This window comes from Xyrauchen texanus, chromosome 39 (genome assembly GCF_025860055.1).
Source record: "Xyrauchen texanus isolate HMW12.3.18 chromosome 39, RBS_HiC_50CHRs, whole genome shotgun sequence".
NCBI lineage: Eukaryota > Metazoa > Chordata > Actinopteri > Cypriniformes > Catostomidae > Xyrauchen > Xyrauchen texanus.
This window is the reverse complement of record NC_068314.1, coordinates 34,694,375-34,709,056: the sequence shown is the minus strand read 5'-3', so window position 1 is coordinate 34,709,056 and position 14,682 is coordinate 34,694,375. Positions and strand designations below refer to the sequence as shown.

Below are 14,682 nucleotides of genomic sequence, written 5' to 3'. Positions count from 1 at the left end.
GAGGTACACGCTCGACTCCGCAGTATTTATTACGTGTGCACCGCATGTCCCGGGCAAAATAAACACAATAGCGGATTTACTGTATGAAGAATGGAGACTTCACCCGCAAGCGGTGAACTAGCTGTGGGAGAGATATGGGCAAGCTGCCGTATCTCTTTGCGTTGCCTGAAAACGGTCACTGTCATCAGAGCCGGTGTCAAGAAGGAAACCACGCGAGAGATACCCAACATGTGCATGACAGAGACCGAACGGATTCCAGAGAAAATTATTGTTTTGATATTTTATTATGAGTTTGATATGAATAAAATCTGCCCAATTGTTACCATTTTAAAAACGTCAACTGGAAAATGCCAGAAGATTTTTCCCAACTTTTAATTACAACATATCCACTGATTTTATGGCATGCATACATATACTTGTATCAACAAAAATGAGTATAATGGACTTTATATCAAAAACCCTGAACATTTGAATGTTGCTCAGTAGCACTGGGTAGCTCAGTGGTAAAGATACTGGCTACCACCCCTGAAGTTCAGTAGTTCGAATCCCAGGGCGTGCTGAGGGACTCCAGCCAGGTTGTCTAAGCAACCAAATTGGCCCGGTTGCTAGGGAGTTTAGAGTCACATGGGGTAACCTCCTCGTGGTCGCTATAATGTGGTTCGTTTGAATGCGAGTTGAGCGTGGATGCCGTGGTGGATGGCGTGAAGCCTCCACATCCGCCATCAGGATTGAGGTCACTACATGACCAGGAGGACTTAAAAGCGCATTGGGAATTGGGCATTCCAAATTGGGTGAACCCCCCCAAAAAAAAGAAAGAAAGAAAATAAAAGAACATAAATGATAACTAACCAATTTCCAAGTTATTTGCAAAAAGTATAGAGTAATTATATATATATATATATATATATACACACACACAGTATCTCTCACATTTTCACTTAGGGGTGTACTCACTTTTGTTGCCAGCGGTTTAGACATTAATGGCTGTGTGTTGAGTTATTTTGAGGGACAGCAAATTTACACTGTTATACAAGCTGTACACTCACTACTTTACATTGTAGCAAAGTGTCATTTCTTCAGTGTTGTCACATGAAACGATATAATAAAATATTTACAAAAATGTGAGGGGTGTACTCACTTTTTTTTGAGATACTGTGTATATATATACATATATATATACATACACATACATACATACATACATACATACATACATACATACATATACAGATATACAGTATATATATTTATAAATAGTATTTTTTATATACATTATTTATTCATTAATAACTCTACGGTAACAGTTTCCATTAAATGCAAGAAATATGATGGTTACACAAGAAACAGTTGGAAGAAGGAAATGGTTTAAAGGTTACCTCTGTAAAAGCTTCCCACTCTGCGAGGCATTGAGTCAGTGTAGATCATTCTGTTCTCCTTGGACGAGGTTCCATCTTCCATATGAGTGTCGTGGTACATCCCAGCCTGAGTTACAAGAGGACGATCACACTACAGGACAATATGGAACAGTGAGACAGCCATTTCCCTTAAATACTGTACTTTGTCTAACTGTAACTAAATATTTGCATGAGGAAAGAGGAATGATTAAGGAAGGAAGGAACGAGTAAAGAGCTCAACCGTAATGCTAAAGGCATGAGCTAGCAGTTAATGTAATGATGTGAATGTTTACAAAACATAAAAATTATGTCATTTTTGTTCATGATTAATGCATTAAAATAAAACAAATATAAGACAGGGCATGAAAAACATTAGTAAGTGACATTTAAACAACTTACTGGACTTTATTCATGCAACACGAGTTGAACGCATCTTTAATCCATTCTTAAGTAATCTCTGCATTGAATAAAATGGTTTTATGAACAATAAACACTCATTTGTTCTGCTCGTATTTCATGAAATAAGGCCCATCAAGTAGGAGTGTGTGTCTGTGTGGGGTTGGGGTTCTGAGGGTCCTGTTGAGACCTCGGACCTCATTTTTTGGGCGTTGTGAGTGGAAGGGAGCGGTGTTGTCCCTCGTAGAATCTTTAATCGGGGGGCGAGAGTGAGGCTTCTCTTTAGGAGACTGGTCATTCTGCAGACATAAACACACAGCAAAATAAGCAGACACTGGAAGACACTGAAAAGTGTGAGTAATTGTGTGCACGGAGGTGTGAGTGGTTGACTGAGTAATCAAATAGTGTGCACACAACGGTAAAAAAAAACATGACTGCAGGATGCAACAGAGCCATATCATAAATTAGATCGCATTGGAACATGCATACACTTACACACACATCACAATTGAATCTCCTGAAATGCTTGGCCTCAATAAGCATTGTTTGGATTATTGCTGTTTGCAAACAGAATAAAACTGAAAAGTAATATTAAGAGAAAGACGCGTGGATCACTTCTCTGCTGTGAAGGAAAGATACCCTGATGAAAAGACCATCCTGGTTGAAACTAATATATGCATGTCCAGACTGCTGAAAATTCTGTCATCATTTACTCACCCTCATGTTGTTCCAAACCTATGTGACTTTCTTCCTTTCGTGGAACACAAAATAGGATGCAAGGCAGAATGTTCCTTAATTCTGATTAATTTGGGTATAGTTTAGTTATAGGTGCTACATCTTATCTAATTTTCGTGAGGATGCTAATTCAAAGCGCTATTTTTGTGCCAGCGCTAAGTGCGAGTGGGTGTGGGCTGGAGTGTTTGCGCTATCTGTGGGTGTATGCACGCAAACTGTAGGTGTGTTGTATGTTAATAAAGTGACGCAAAGTGCAAATTGCTATTTTCCTAAGAAACAGCTAATTGCGCTAAGACGTTTCAAAAGCAGGTCTGTTTTCAGCACAAAGTCTAAAATCCCTTCCTGCATTTGCAGGTTGTAGATTCCACCAGCAGGTGGTGATAAAGTTCATGTCCAAAGTCTGAATATAGGAACATCAAATTATGTGGCTCTGTGGTAGAGCGGGTCGGCCACTAATCGCAGGGTTGGCGGTTCGATTCCCAGCCCACACGACTCCTCATGGCGAAGTGTCGTTGGGCAAGACACTGAACCCCAAGATGCTCCCAATGGCATAAAAGATTTTCAGATAATTAAATGCATTACTTTCTTGTGGCAGAAGAGTTAATCATTGATAAGACAATATAAAAAACAGCTTTAGAATACAATGTATTGTTTACTACCATATTATTGATCATAAGTCAATCATTGGCACACAGTTCACAGCAATCCATTACACAAGTGAATTTGTCAATCAGATTGAGATTTATTATGAGGGCTTGTTTAAGGACCCGTCAATGTACATCTGCATCAGACATGCTTGTGTAGCGTCTCAGGTGTGTTGCGTCATAAACATAAATGTTTAGGTCACTGTGTCAAGTTAAATATAGTTTAATACTTAAAACACGTCTTGAGATCTCTTAGTTCAAATTTGTGCTGCATCAAGTGTTTTGAACGCAAGAACGTAACGCATGTTTGTGTTGTTCTGCTGGATGGTTGTTTTCTTCACTGTATAAACTGTGTGTTCCCATACAGCTGACGTTTCACTTACTGCCCTCTGGAGTAAATAGGTGGTACTACAAGCTTGCATTTCTCAGTAATCTTCCTTATTACGGTCGGGGGCATTGCGATTAATTGCGTTTTTTAAAGCGTTATTTTTAATCAAATTAATCGCACTGAATTAAAGCGCAAATTCTCGACAGCCCTAATTACTACATATCCATGCACGGTTAATCCAGATACAAGGAAAAATATTGAGGTCAAAATTTCTCAAAATGGGTTCTGACCGAGAAGCAGATCTGTAATTAAAACTAATAATTCCAATAAAATCTATTAAATGTTTAAAATTAAAATAATTCGACCTGTATAAGATGATGTTTAGTCAAAACGCACTCAAGCAGGGTGTGCATGCAAGCAAGAGAGACATTTAGAAATGTGTGGATGCATTTATTTATTGAAAAGAAAAATTTAATTGCTTATTTTGTATGTTTTTCCAGATCAGGTCACTTTTTCTTGAGATCAGGAAACACTGCAACTAGTTTATCACCCACCCGTAGCACAAAGTACGGTCATTAAAAAAAGGACGTTAGTAACCATTCTTTAATTTAATTCTAACCATTTACCAATTGGAAAGGAGGCAGCCGAACGTCAGAACCAAAAAAATAAAATTTCTGAACAGAACGAACTGAAATGAGGAATGTTTAATTTTTAGTCCCTGGTTTAAACGCAACTCTCGGAGCACACACGCACATAATCACGTAAAAATAAGACACCTGTGTGTCAGTCAAATAGTGCGCGGGTGCTGAAATGAGGAAATTAAAAGTGATCTTTAAGATTCTCGTTATTTGTGTAGCTTTTTCTTTTGCCTTGTTAAGAAGATTAACCAGTGATGGTCTCGACGTAATGAGCATCCCTGCCAACGAGGAAAGAAAATAAAACTTGTGACTTTAAGAATCGGTATCAGGATCGTTCAAATGCCGGTCGCGATTAATCAGAAAATCTATTTTTTCTTTGATTGATTTGTCTGTCGCCAGTTACTTTCATTACACTTCCATTTCTTCTGTGTTCCACTGAGGAAAGTCATATGAGTTTCGAACAACATGAGGGTGAATAAATAATGACCGAATTTTCAATTTGATTATTTATGCATTTACGAGGTCCTATAAGCAATGCGGGCCTTTTCAACAAAGTTATTTGAAACTGATAACAGGACCATATTTAGCCAAATAAACACCTAATGCACAGAGATATAAAAAGAGAGCAGATCACTGACCCTGCTCAGATCTTGTGCAAGTTCCTCTCGGGAGGAGCTGGTGTTGTGTCGTGGGAGTGTGCGATGCTGTAGCTGCGGAGAGAGGAGCTGCAGGCTGCTGGCGCGCGTCGGCGCGCCCTGTCCGACCACCAAATTCGCCTCTTGGGCATGCGGTCGGTGTCGCTCTCTACGCACGTACATGGAGTGGCGTTGAGGCCGCTGCTGCGAGGAGAAGGGGCTGGTGTAGCCGAGACCATAAGGGTAGGACTCGTGAGGGGAGGGGAGATTATGAGCATGGCCTCCCCCTGCTCCAGCGGCCCTGTTTGGGTCGAGCGTATCGGTGGCCTTCGGTTCATCCGGAGCCTTTTTCCGCCCCGAAGAACGGCGTGAGTCCAGAGTGCCTCCCTCCAATCGCGGGTTCCCCCGACCACTGGGACTATGACCCTGCCGTTCCGTCCCAGCGTGCCGCTCCACTCTGGGGCTACCGGGAGCTGCATTTAGATCCAGGCAGCTAGATGGGAAGTAGCGGGAGCCCGAGCCTGACCCAGCCATGGGGTCGTCCACGTGGAGTCGCGCCTCGGCGAGATTCCCCGCGGACTTGGTGTCGTTCAGCGCACCGTGGCTCTTGGACAGGCTAAGGAAAGATGAGGTGCTTTTGGAGGAGGATGTGGAAGGCATGGATCCGTGCGAGGACTCCATGTAGTTGTGGCGACTGTGCTTGTCCCCAGACTGCAGCGTGCTGGTCTTCCCTTCCAGGAAGGACGAGTGGCGGCCTGATTTGGAGGATTTGAGGTACTTGGCACCAGAGATGTCCGTTCCTACAGCGGCACCTGAGTAGTGGAAATGAAACACTTTTTAAAACTTATTAAAAACTTAACCTATTCTGTGGAGTGACAAGCTGTAATCCATCAAATCAATTTTATTTTTTAGTCCTAATTTTTGGCTTTTGAAATTTACAAATTACTTACAATTATCTAAACACGTGGGTTTGTCACATAAAAGGTTGTATGAGGTGAAAAATGTGACAAATCTTTTAAAAGTGTAGTTTAAAACACACATGTCAAGTTTGAAGAAATTGATTTTGTGTGTCCAATTGTGATTCATACATGACTGAAAACATTTATAGAATTTAGAACTTGCACAGTGAATAGTTACACTTTACAACAAGGTTCCATTTGTTACAATAATTCAACAAAATTAGTTGAACTAACAAGGAACAAAAGTTTTACAGCATTTATTAATCTTAGTTCATGTTAATTTCAACATACTGTAGCAATACATATCAAATCAAAAGTTGTATTTGTTAACATTACAGTAGTTAATGCACTATGAACAAACATGAACAACAGTATTGTTGTAAACTAACATTAATAAAAATGAATAAATGCTGTAAGAAAATATTACATTAATAGTTTGTTCATGATACCTAATCATTAACTAATGATTAACTACCTTTTTGTGAAGTGTTTCCAATTCAGTACCAAATTAATCATTAATTAAAACATTTTTTAACACATTTATCAAACTGAAATATATATATTTTTATAAATATCATGAATTGTTGTCAAAAATATTTTTTCAGGGTTACACTAAATTACCTGAACAAAATGTGCTTTTTATAAAGATCAGATATTTAAAAAAAAATAATATAATAAATATATATATATATATATATATATATATATATATATATATATATATATATATATATATATATATATATTATAATTATTATTTTTTAAAATATCTGATCTTTATAAAAAGGCACATTTTGTTCAGGTAATTTGGTTAATTAATTACAAAATAAAAAATGGGTAATAAAACATTTTAGGTAGTCATTTTGTTCTTTTATGTTGATAAAAAAAATTATAATATATATATATATATATATTATAATTTTTTTTTTATCAACATAAAAGAACAAAATGACTACCTAAAATGTTTTATTACCCAACATAACTTTGATTGAGCTTTTAAATTATTAATCTTTTTTTTTTTACTTTAGTTTCAGTGCTTTTTTAAAGCAATGTATATATTAATAACATATATATATTTTAATTAATTACATTTTAAGTATTTCAGGTTTTTGTGAGATTTCTATTTTTTTACTTTAAGCCCCAGAAAAATATCAAAATGACTTTGAAACATGTTCTTCATAAAAGAGGAGTATTCAAGAAATTATTCTCATTTGCAAAAAATGAGTGCCACGTCATTGACCCATGTATCACACATAATAAAGATAAATCTGTTTAAGATGTTAAATTAACATGAGAACTGTCCTGCAATCCTGTGCCCCGTTCTCTGTAAAAAGATTAGGGAGTTATCTGGATTTCATTGTTTTCCGATTCTGGATTGTTACATTCTTTGAAGTTGCTGTCATGGGCTTATTTAACGTAAACAGGATTAAATTGCACCCAGAAGCAGATGTGATACTGGAAGTCTGTCCCAGCTGTTGAATTATTCTTACAAGTGCACCTTTGAAGCAGAGGCGATAATCATTTCATATTATTTACATTTTATAAATAATTTAATATAAAATAATAATATTTTAGATAATCATAGGTACAGCCCATTTTACTCATTTAGAGCTACCACTTCGCTACTTCAATTTTTTTTAGTAAATAATTTTCGTGCATTAACTTCAAGGAAGACAGTCTGTGCTGATCTTGGTTCTCAGTGCCCCTCTACAGCTCAAAAGATGTAAAGAACTAAATAAAAGAGTGATGTCTGCGTTTGTGCCATTAGAAACTTTCCCTAAAAAATATTGCATGATTATCGTTCTTTTCTGGCCAGGACTTTATAAAGAGAGCTTTTATGCCATCGTGCATAAGTTTAGAAGTTGCACTGTTGTGAGTTCCTCACGTTTCGATGGTTTAGGACCGGGGTTTTCAAATTGGGCGAAAGTGAGCCTCCCCCTAGAAAACTTCAAAACAGCCTGAAAACAGCCTTGCTCATACTATCATTCGCTATCACATCTTTGCTAATAACACACTTCATCGGGACCGGTCCACGAAAATCCCAACTTTAAATAGTAGGAGTGGTGGTGGCGTAGTGGGCTAAAGCACATAACTGGTAATCAGAGGGTTGCTGGTTCGATCCCCACAGTCACCACCATTGTATCCTTGAGTAAGACACTTAACTCCAGGTTGCTCCGGGGGGTTTGTCCCTGTAATAAGGGCACTGTAAGTCACTTTGGATAAAAGCATCTGCCAAATGCATAAATGTAAATGTAAATATTCGTGATCATACTTCCTCCATTTTTTGCCTGGCCCAGAATCTGCCTCCTCTCCTGTAGACATTTGTTTTGTAGACACTATAAAGCGATCCATTTTACAACATGCATATGCATAAAATGCACTTTAACACGCAAGCTAGCAGGACAGATGTGTACAGACGTGAACTGTTATGATTTATTTTCCCCGCGCTGCGCCTCCCCTGGGACTCTCTGGCACCCCCCAGGGGAGGTGCGCCTCACCAACTGAAAGCCTCTGGTTTAGGATATTGTGTTCCTGTTACCTGTGGTGCGTTTTGAACATTCGTCAATTATTATTTTCGTCTGTAATTTTGGTGATGAGATTAACACTGATGAGTGCATCATAATTAAGAAACTACATGGAATATTTATACATTTAAAAGTACATTTATCACACCGCAGGACAATTTCAAATGAACTAGTGAAGAAAAAAGGTGATTAAAAACATTGAAAAACTTAGTTACAGCACTTAAAATATACATTTACATTATCTTGATGTTGATAAAACAAGTTTTTAGACAGGCTCAAATGATTTTGCGTCCATCTGCACTGACGACTTAGGCTGATGCAATGCGTCTCTCGCTGTTTTTTCAGTGTTTGATGCCACGAACGGCGCATTTTTAAGATGACATGCCAAGTTTAAAGAACTTCAACTGTTAAGGTAGACCGATATATCGGTTTTACCGATTAATCAGTGCCGATTGTTGCTTTTGGGATTTTGGTTGAACAATATACTACTATAATATACTCAGATAATATACTATCTGATATACAAAAAATAATTGTCATTTTAAAAATCTATTTAAAAAATATCGGTCAATTAATTGGTTATCGGCCTTTTCCCAACACCTTAGATATTGGTATCGGCAAAATCCACTCTCGGTCGACCTCGACCCAAGACAGTTCCATTCTGCTTTTATAATGCAAAAACGTGCTCTGTGTGAACGGCCCCATAACTACCCACCTCCAGCTTTAGGCCCCAGGTTGAAGTCAAACTCGGTCTTTCCCTTTGTGTCTTTGGGACTGAGGAGGTTGGGAAGGTTGTTGTTGGCCAGGTCTTTATTGGAGGATGCAGAGCGGCTCAAGGTTTGGGCCTGGTAGCTCTTGGGGTGTAGCGTGGGGCTCAGGGTGGAGGAGGTCGGCATGTTGCTGCCATTCAGGAAGTTGTCGGTGCTCCGGTGAAGGTCCTCATGACGTGGTAGAGACGAGCAGTCCTTACTGTTAAATCGCCGGTGACCTGAACTCTTACTGCCATGGCTCCTGCGGAGGGATAGAGAATCAATATGTATATTATATAGAGAAATACCAGGGCTAGTTGTCACACTGGGAAGTCATCACAAGGCCTGTACCTCAGTAACAATAAGATTTGGAGTCAAGAGTCCAATTGTGCAAATGCGTGTTTTCAGCAGAGGTTTTGTATGTTGGCTTCAAAGAGAGATTTTAATATTGTGGTTGGGATAGAGGGGACATGTATCCCATTCCACCGTTAAACCTACACCACTGGTTTAGCTCTAGTTCCATTGTGACACCTTGTCTCATATAGTGTGACAATGTTGCGATGATAAGCTATTGGGGCATGTTTTCACAAAAGCTCAACGTTTTTCCCCCCCTAAAATCAGAGCAGAAAATGCCAAAAAAAGAGGCTGCAGATTCTGTTTGGGCCAAACTGGGGGCGGTCTCAAAACGTAATTTGTTTTAGCGATCTCATATGTCAACTTTTGACTCGATTGGCATGAGTTTGGGCCGGGACCACTTGTTTGTTTGAACAATGACAGACAGAGGCGAGCAGAAGGAGTGGCAGGTGTTTCGGGAAATCACACATGACTGTGTGTTTATGTGGCGGTATTGCCTACCGGCTGGGGATGGTGTTGTCTCCGTGGTACGGTTTCCTCTTGGAGGAGCGAGGTGGGGTGGGGGAGGGTGGAGCGGGACGGTCTGGACCCCTCAGACCCTGAAACACGGGGTGGTTTAGACATTGCTCAGTAAGAAAGCGCTCCGTCGGGTTCAGGCACAGCAGGTTCTGATAGGATGAAAAGCAGGAGGAGAGTCAAGCATCAGAAGAACAATAAAACTTGCACTTGAGGGTGATACAACACCTGCTGTTTATTTAAAAATAAATCAACACCGAATATATCTCAACTGATTTTCTCTGATGAACGTTGCAGACTGCTTTACCTTAATTAAATCCAACATGAGTCCATTGATGATACCCAGGTACCTTCGCTCAAGCGTCTGAGGATGACTTACAGAAGGAAACTGTCACAAACACACACACACGTACATAATTAAAGAGAGACAGAGACTGAAGAAGCATCTTGAGCTGAGCAATAGCAAATTTTATAATCTATCAGACTGCGTCGGTAGAAAGTCATTCCAACTGCACGACTCATTTTCTCCCATGGAACACAAAAGGAGAAATGCTGAAGAATGTCCCGGCCACTCAAATCCAGATGCATCATGAAAGCCACATAAAAGTAGTCCAAGAGACTAGTACACTAAATTCCAATCTTACCTGTGAGGAACAGACTAATATATATATATATATATATATATATATATAAAACAAAAATAACAGTAGTAGTAATAACAATTATATAGAGTTTTTCAGTTTAATAAGTGAAAGGAATTCTTAAAAAAATATCCACTAATATATTTTCTGAATAAATCACAAACCGGTTCCTCTTCCCCTTTCAATAAGTATGAATGAGTGAGTCTTGAATTACTAATTCGAAATCTCGTATATACAACCTGGTCATATCTATTTTCAAAGAGGAAATAATAAACTCCTTGATTTAGTGCTGGGTTCACTGAATGTAGTTTGGTATATATGCATTCATTCCATTCACCATTTGATGTGAATGTATATATTCAATATGGGTTTAACATCAGATGCTGGTATATTACATACTGTCAAGTCCAACTGAAGTGCTTCCTTAACCGCTTTATCTGCCTGTTCATTGCCAGCCAATCCCATATGGCATCCTTTTAAGAAATGTATTTTTTTGCAGAGTTGACTAGAGGTGTAATGGTGCGTTCAAATACAACACGAAGCGAGCATTTCACGCGGCGCGATTACATACAAAGTCAATGCAAAGAAGCGAATAGACGTAAATTCGCCCGGCGGCGAATTCTTTCATAGTTATGCTTGGCTCTAAAATACTGCATTTTATCGGCACATTGCACTTTGTTGTATCCAAAGAAGCCTGTTTGTACATTTATTTAATGTGTTTTCTTCCAAGCTGCTTTTGGTGCAATATTCCATCTATGGTATTTTATCTTTCTTTATCTTAAGACACAGTAGGGGGAGCATTCAAATCAAGTTGCATTTTTATTGTGAATCCAAATGAATCGTTCTGAATTTGCAAAAAATCCTTTTGAATCGAAAACCTATGAATCTTGAATCGAAACGATTCACTTTCAACCCAAACATGCACACCTCTAGTGTTCACCGATGGTCTGTCTTTAAAGCTTTATAGGTTACCGTTAGTGGTCAGTACATTCTTCTTTTGTGTTCCACAGTAAAAGAAAGTTCTATGGATTTGGAACGACATTATATTGTATGTATTTTGCATGTGTGTGTGAACATTATGCGCTGTGATCAGCCCTGCCAAGGCAGAACCAGTTGTGTTTCACACTGGCACATAGCGATACATGAGTCACAGCCAACCACTTATTCAGAATACTGGGATCCGTGCCATAAGACTAGAGAGGCGGCGAGGAGTGGAAAGCACAGAACAGGACAGGACAGAAGAGTAAATCATAAGATACGTCCTTACTCTGAGTCCGGCGAAACGAGGGTTGCTGTAGAACAGCTTCATCTGCTCTGGTGGTAAAGGGCCCAACACCTTCTGAATTGTGAAGAGCTGGTCGATCTCACTTTCGCCCGGAAAGAGGGGCTGCCCATCACTCAGTTCTCCCAAAATACACCCCACAGACCACATGTCCACCGCCTTCCCGTATGGAGCCCTGCAAGAACCAAGTGAGAGTGAAGTTCCATTACATTAATGCCAAACATGAATTATCATTCCAAATACTTGTTTAAATTAATGTAGCTCTCAGTTCGCAAGTGCATCTGTTTTTGTCTTTTATGGTTGTCAGCACAACATATAAAAACCTCAGCAGGGGTTTGCAGAGTAGACAGAAAAACACTAGATTTTTCTGAAGAAAATGTAGTCGCTTGCCCGAGCTAAAGTCAATGCCACGATGCTAGGGTTTGCCAAGGTGGTTATTAGCATAATGCTATGTGGTTTCTAGGGTGCTTTGGGTAACACTTTAGTTTAGGAATCAGAAATTAGACAGTAATTCATGACTAATAATTACATTTGTAAGTTACTAGTTATGGACTTGTTTGGTATTTATTAAGCATTTATTGGCCGATATCATATTCTTGCTTTATAGCTCCTTTATATTTGCTTTTTGTCATAACAATGAATTTCTTGGCAAAAAGCAAAACATGTTCGTTCTCAGTACTCTGTGTGATTGTGCAGCTTTTAAGTATGAAATACATGTGAAATGCATGTAGTGTTTCAACAAAACAGGGAAGGTTAGAGTTAGGTTTAGGGGTTGGTGTAGGATGTTTCTGGGACTCTAAATAAACATGCTGCAGTGATGCCACTATCCTGTACGGTAGTAATGAATTAGGGGTGCAAATAGCATCTAACACTATTTGCCCTTAGTGCAAAGATGATGCTATGTGTTGCTATTTACACTAAGCAACAAATGTCTCTGACTTTTATATTTATTTTATGCTTATAAGTTGCAAATTCACCTAGTGTGATGAGAACCTATAAAGGATGTATTATGCACCATGCTAGCTATTGGTATATTTGGTTTTTACCTAATAAATTAATTGTGAGTAAAAAAAACAAATACCTTATAATTCCAAACAAGTCTGTAACTAGACCCAATACAACAAATATACAACAGTTAGCTCCAGTCCTCGAATCTGACTGGACGAGAGACATTCCATGAGCACTGATGGTCTGACATCACAACAATTTAATTGTGCATTTTGGATAAATTAAATGTTAGCTATGAAATTAGTCTTAGCAAGACAAGTTGGACATTTTACTTGAAAATTGTAAAAAATATCAAGTGTCATTTCCACTGAAATCTGTTTAACACATTATAAAATTTGCAAAGTGCTGAGCATGACACTGGTGGGAACTTTCATAAGAATTTTTATTTGTAGTCTGTTTTTTCCCCCAACCATTTTATTTCTAGCCTTGCAAAAACAAGATGTTTGGGAAAAAATATACAATGGAAGTGAGTGGCGAGGCTGTCATTCTGCCTAACATTTCCTTTTGTGGTCCATGGATGCAAGACCGCCATACAGGTTTGGAAAAAAACATGAGGGTGAGTAAATGATAACGTCTTTTGGTGAACTCTCTCTTTAAGTACAGTAATAGTGATGCTTGCCTTGCACTAATAATGAAAAAGAGAGATGAGGAGAAATGCATGCAGAACTGAGAGAGAGAGAGAGAGAGAGAGAGAGAGAGAGAGAGAGAGAGAGAGACAGACATAACACTGAGACGCAAATCTTTGCACTAACACACAGCGAGAGGGAGGGAGAGAATATTTGTGTGGGTGGAATTTAAATGGTGAGAGTTTCACAAACGCATTCATCTACTGTAGTCTAGTGGCACACACTAGAAAGTAGCCCTTCAATGGCGACAAGGACAAATAAGAGTGCACTGCAATCCCGATTTCACATCTAATGCATATATCAAATCAACATTTTTATGCCCTCAATGAATACTAGTGTTTATGTTTGAGGCCGGTTCAATTTTTCATGCTTTCTGGCTTCACGGAGGCAGAGATTTTAGGCAGATGCTATTTGCACCCTGGAGCAAATAATGCTATATGCTTTTTAGACTAAATGCAAATAGTGGCAGATATTATTTGCACCCATATTTAAATAATAACATACAGTATGTGCATCACTGCAGTGTGTTTATTGTGTATTTAGAGTCCCACAAACACACTACATTAACCCCTACCCCTAAAACGAACCCTAACCTTAACTTAAGGTAAACTACAGTAACCATGGTTTCACCATGGTATTTTTTGTAAAGTTACAGTATTTTTACAGTATTATACAATATTACAAAATGATCCACGGTAACTATAATACCACTATCTTACTGTAGAAACACCATGGTTAATTTCATTAAAACTATGGTTTCTGCCAAAGAACATGGTTACAACAATATTAGTAATAGAATGATGTAATCTACACACAATCGATGCCGAGCCGCAGGGACGAGAGCGATCGTCAGACCCAGCCGCTGGATCAAACCCTTCTCTGCACTCCCCGACATTCATCATGACCAAATCACTGCGACAAACTCAACATTTATATTCATATTTATTTATTATTTAAGTAGTATTAAAGGAAATTTTAAGAGTGAAGCACTAAAATAGAAAAGCGCAGCGTAGTTCTAGCAGGAAGACTAGCAGCTGTACATCATCGCACCATTAGCGGAGTATTTCCCAGCCAATCACATGCAAGCCATTGCTTTATAAGTCTGCTCAAAATCTATCACATTGCTGTTTCGGTGTGCTAACACGGCAACCTCCTCCACCCCACCACCACCAGTTGAGTCCCGTCCTGCACGGGGGTAGGCTCCTCACACCTGCATCCTATCTCCGGCAGGATATGATGGTTCTGAGTACAA

General features: G+C 38.9%; 1 protein-coding gene across 5 annotated transcripts in view; it reads right to left on the bottom strand.

Annotated features, from left to right (window-relative positions):
• Nucleotides 1-14,682, bottom strand: part of cdkl5 (cyclin-dependent kinase-like 5) — a 54,950-nt gene that overhangs the window by 8,847 nt on the left and 31,421 nt on the right. For 4 of the 5 annotated variants that reach the window (XM_052110908.1, XM_052110911.1, XM_052110909.1 and 1 more), the window contains exons 9-15: nt 11,782-11,971; nt 10,181-10,261; nt 9,859-10,025; nt 8,970-9,265; nt 4,774-5,582; nt 1,988-2,089; nt 1,377-1,506 (exon numbers count right to left, since the gene is read on the bottom strand). In XM_052110908.1, the coding sequence (XP_051966868.1) occupies nt 1,377-1,506; nt 1,988-2,089; nt 4,774-5,582; nt 8,970-9,265; nt 9,859-10,025; nt 10,181-10,261; nt 11,782-11,971 (1,775 nt within the window). The remainder of the gene's footprint in view (nt 1-1,376; nt 1,507-1,987; nt 2,090-4,773; nt 5,583-8,969; nt 9,266-9,858; nt 10,026-10,180; nt 10,262-11,781; nt 11,972-14,682) is intronic. The other variant, XM_052110910.1, reaches the window with a different exon arrangement.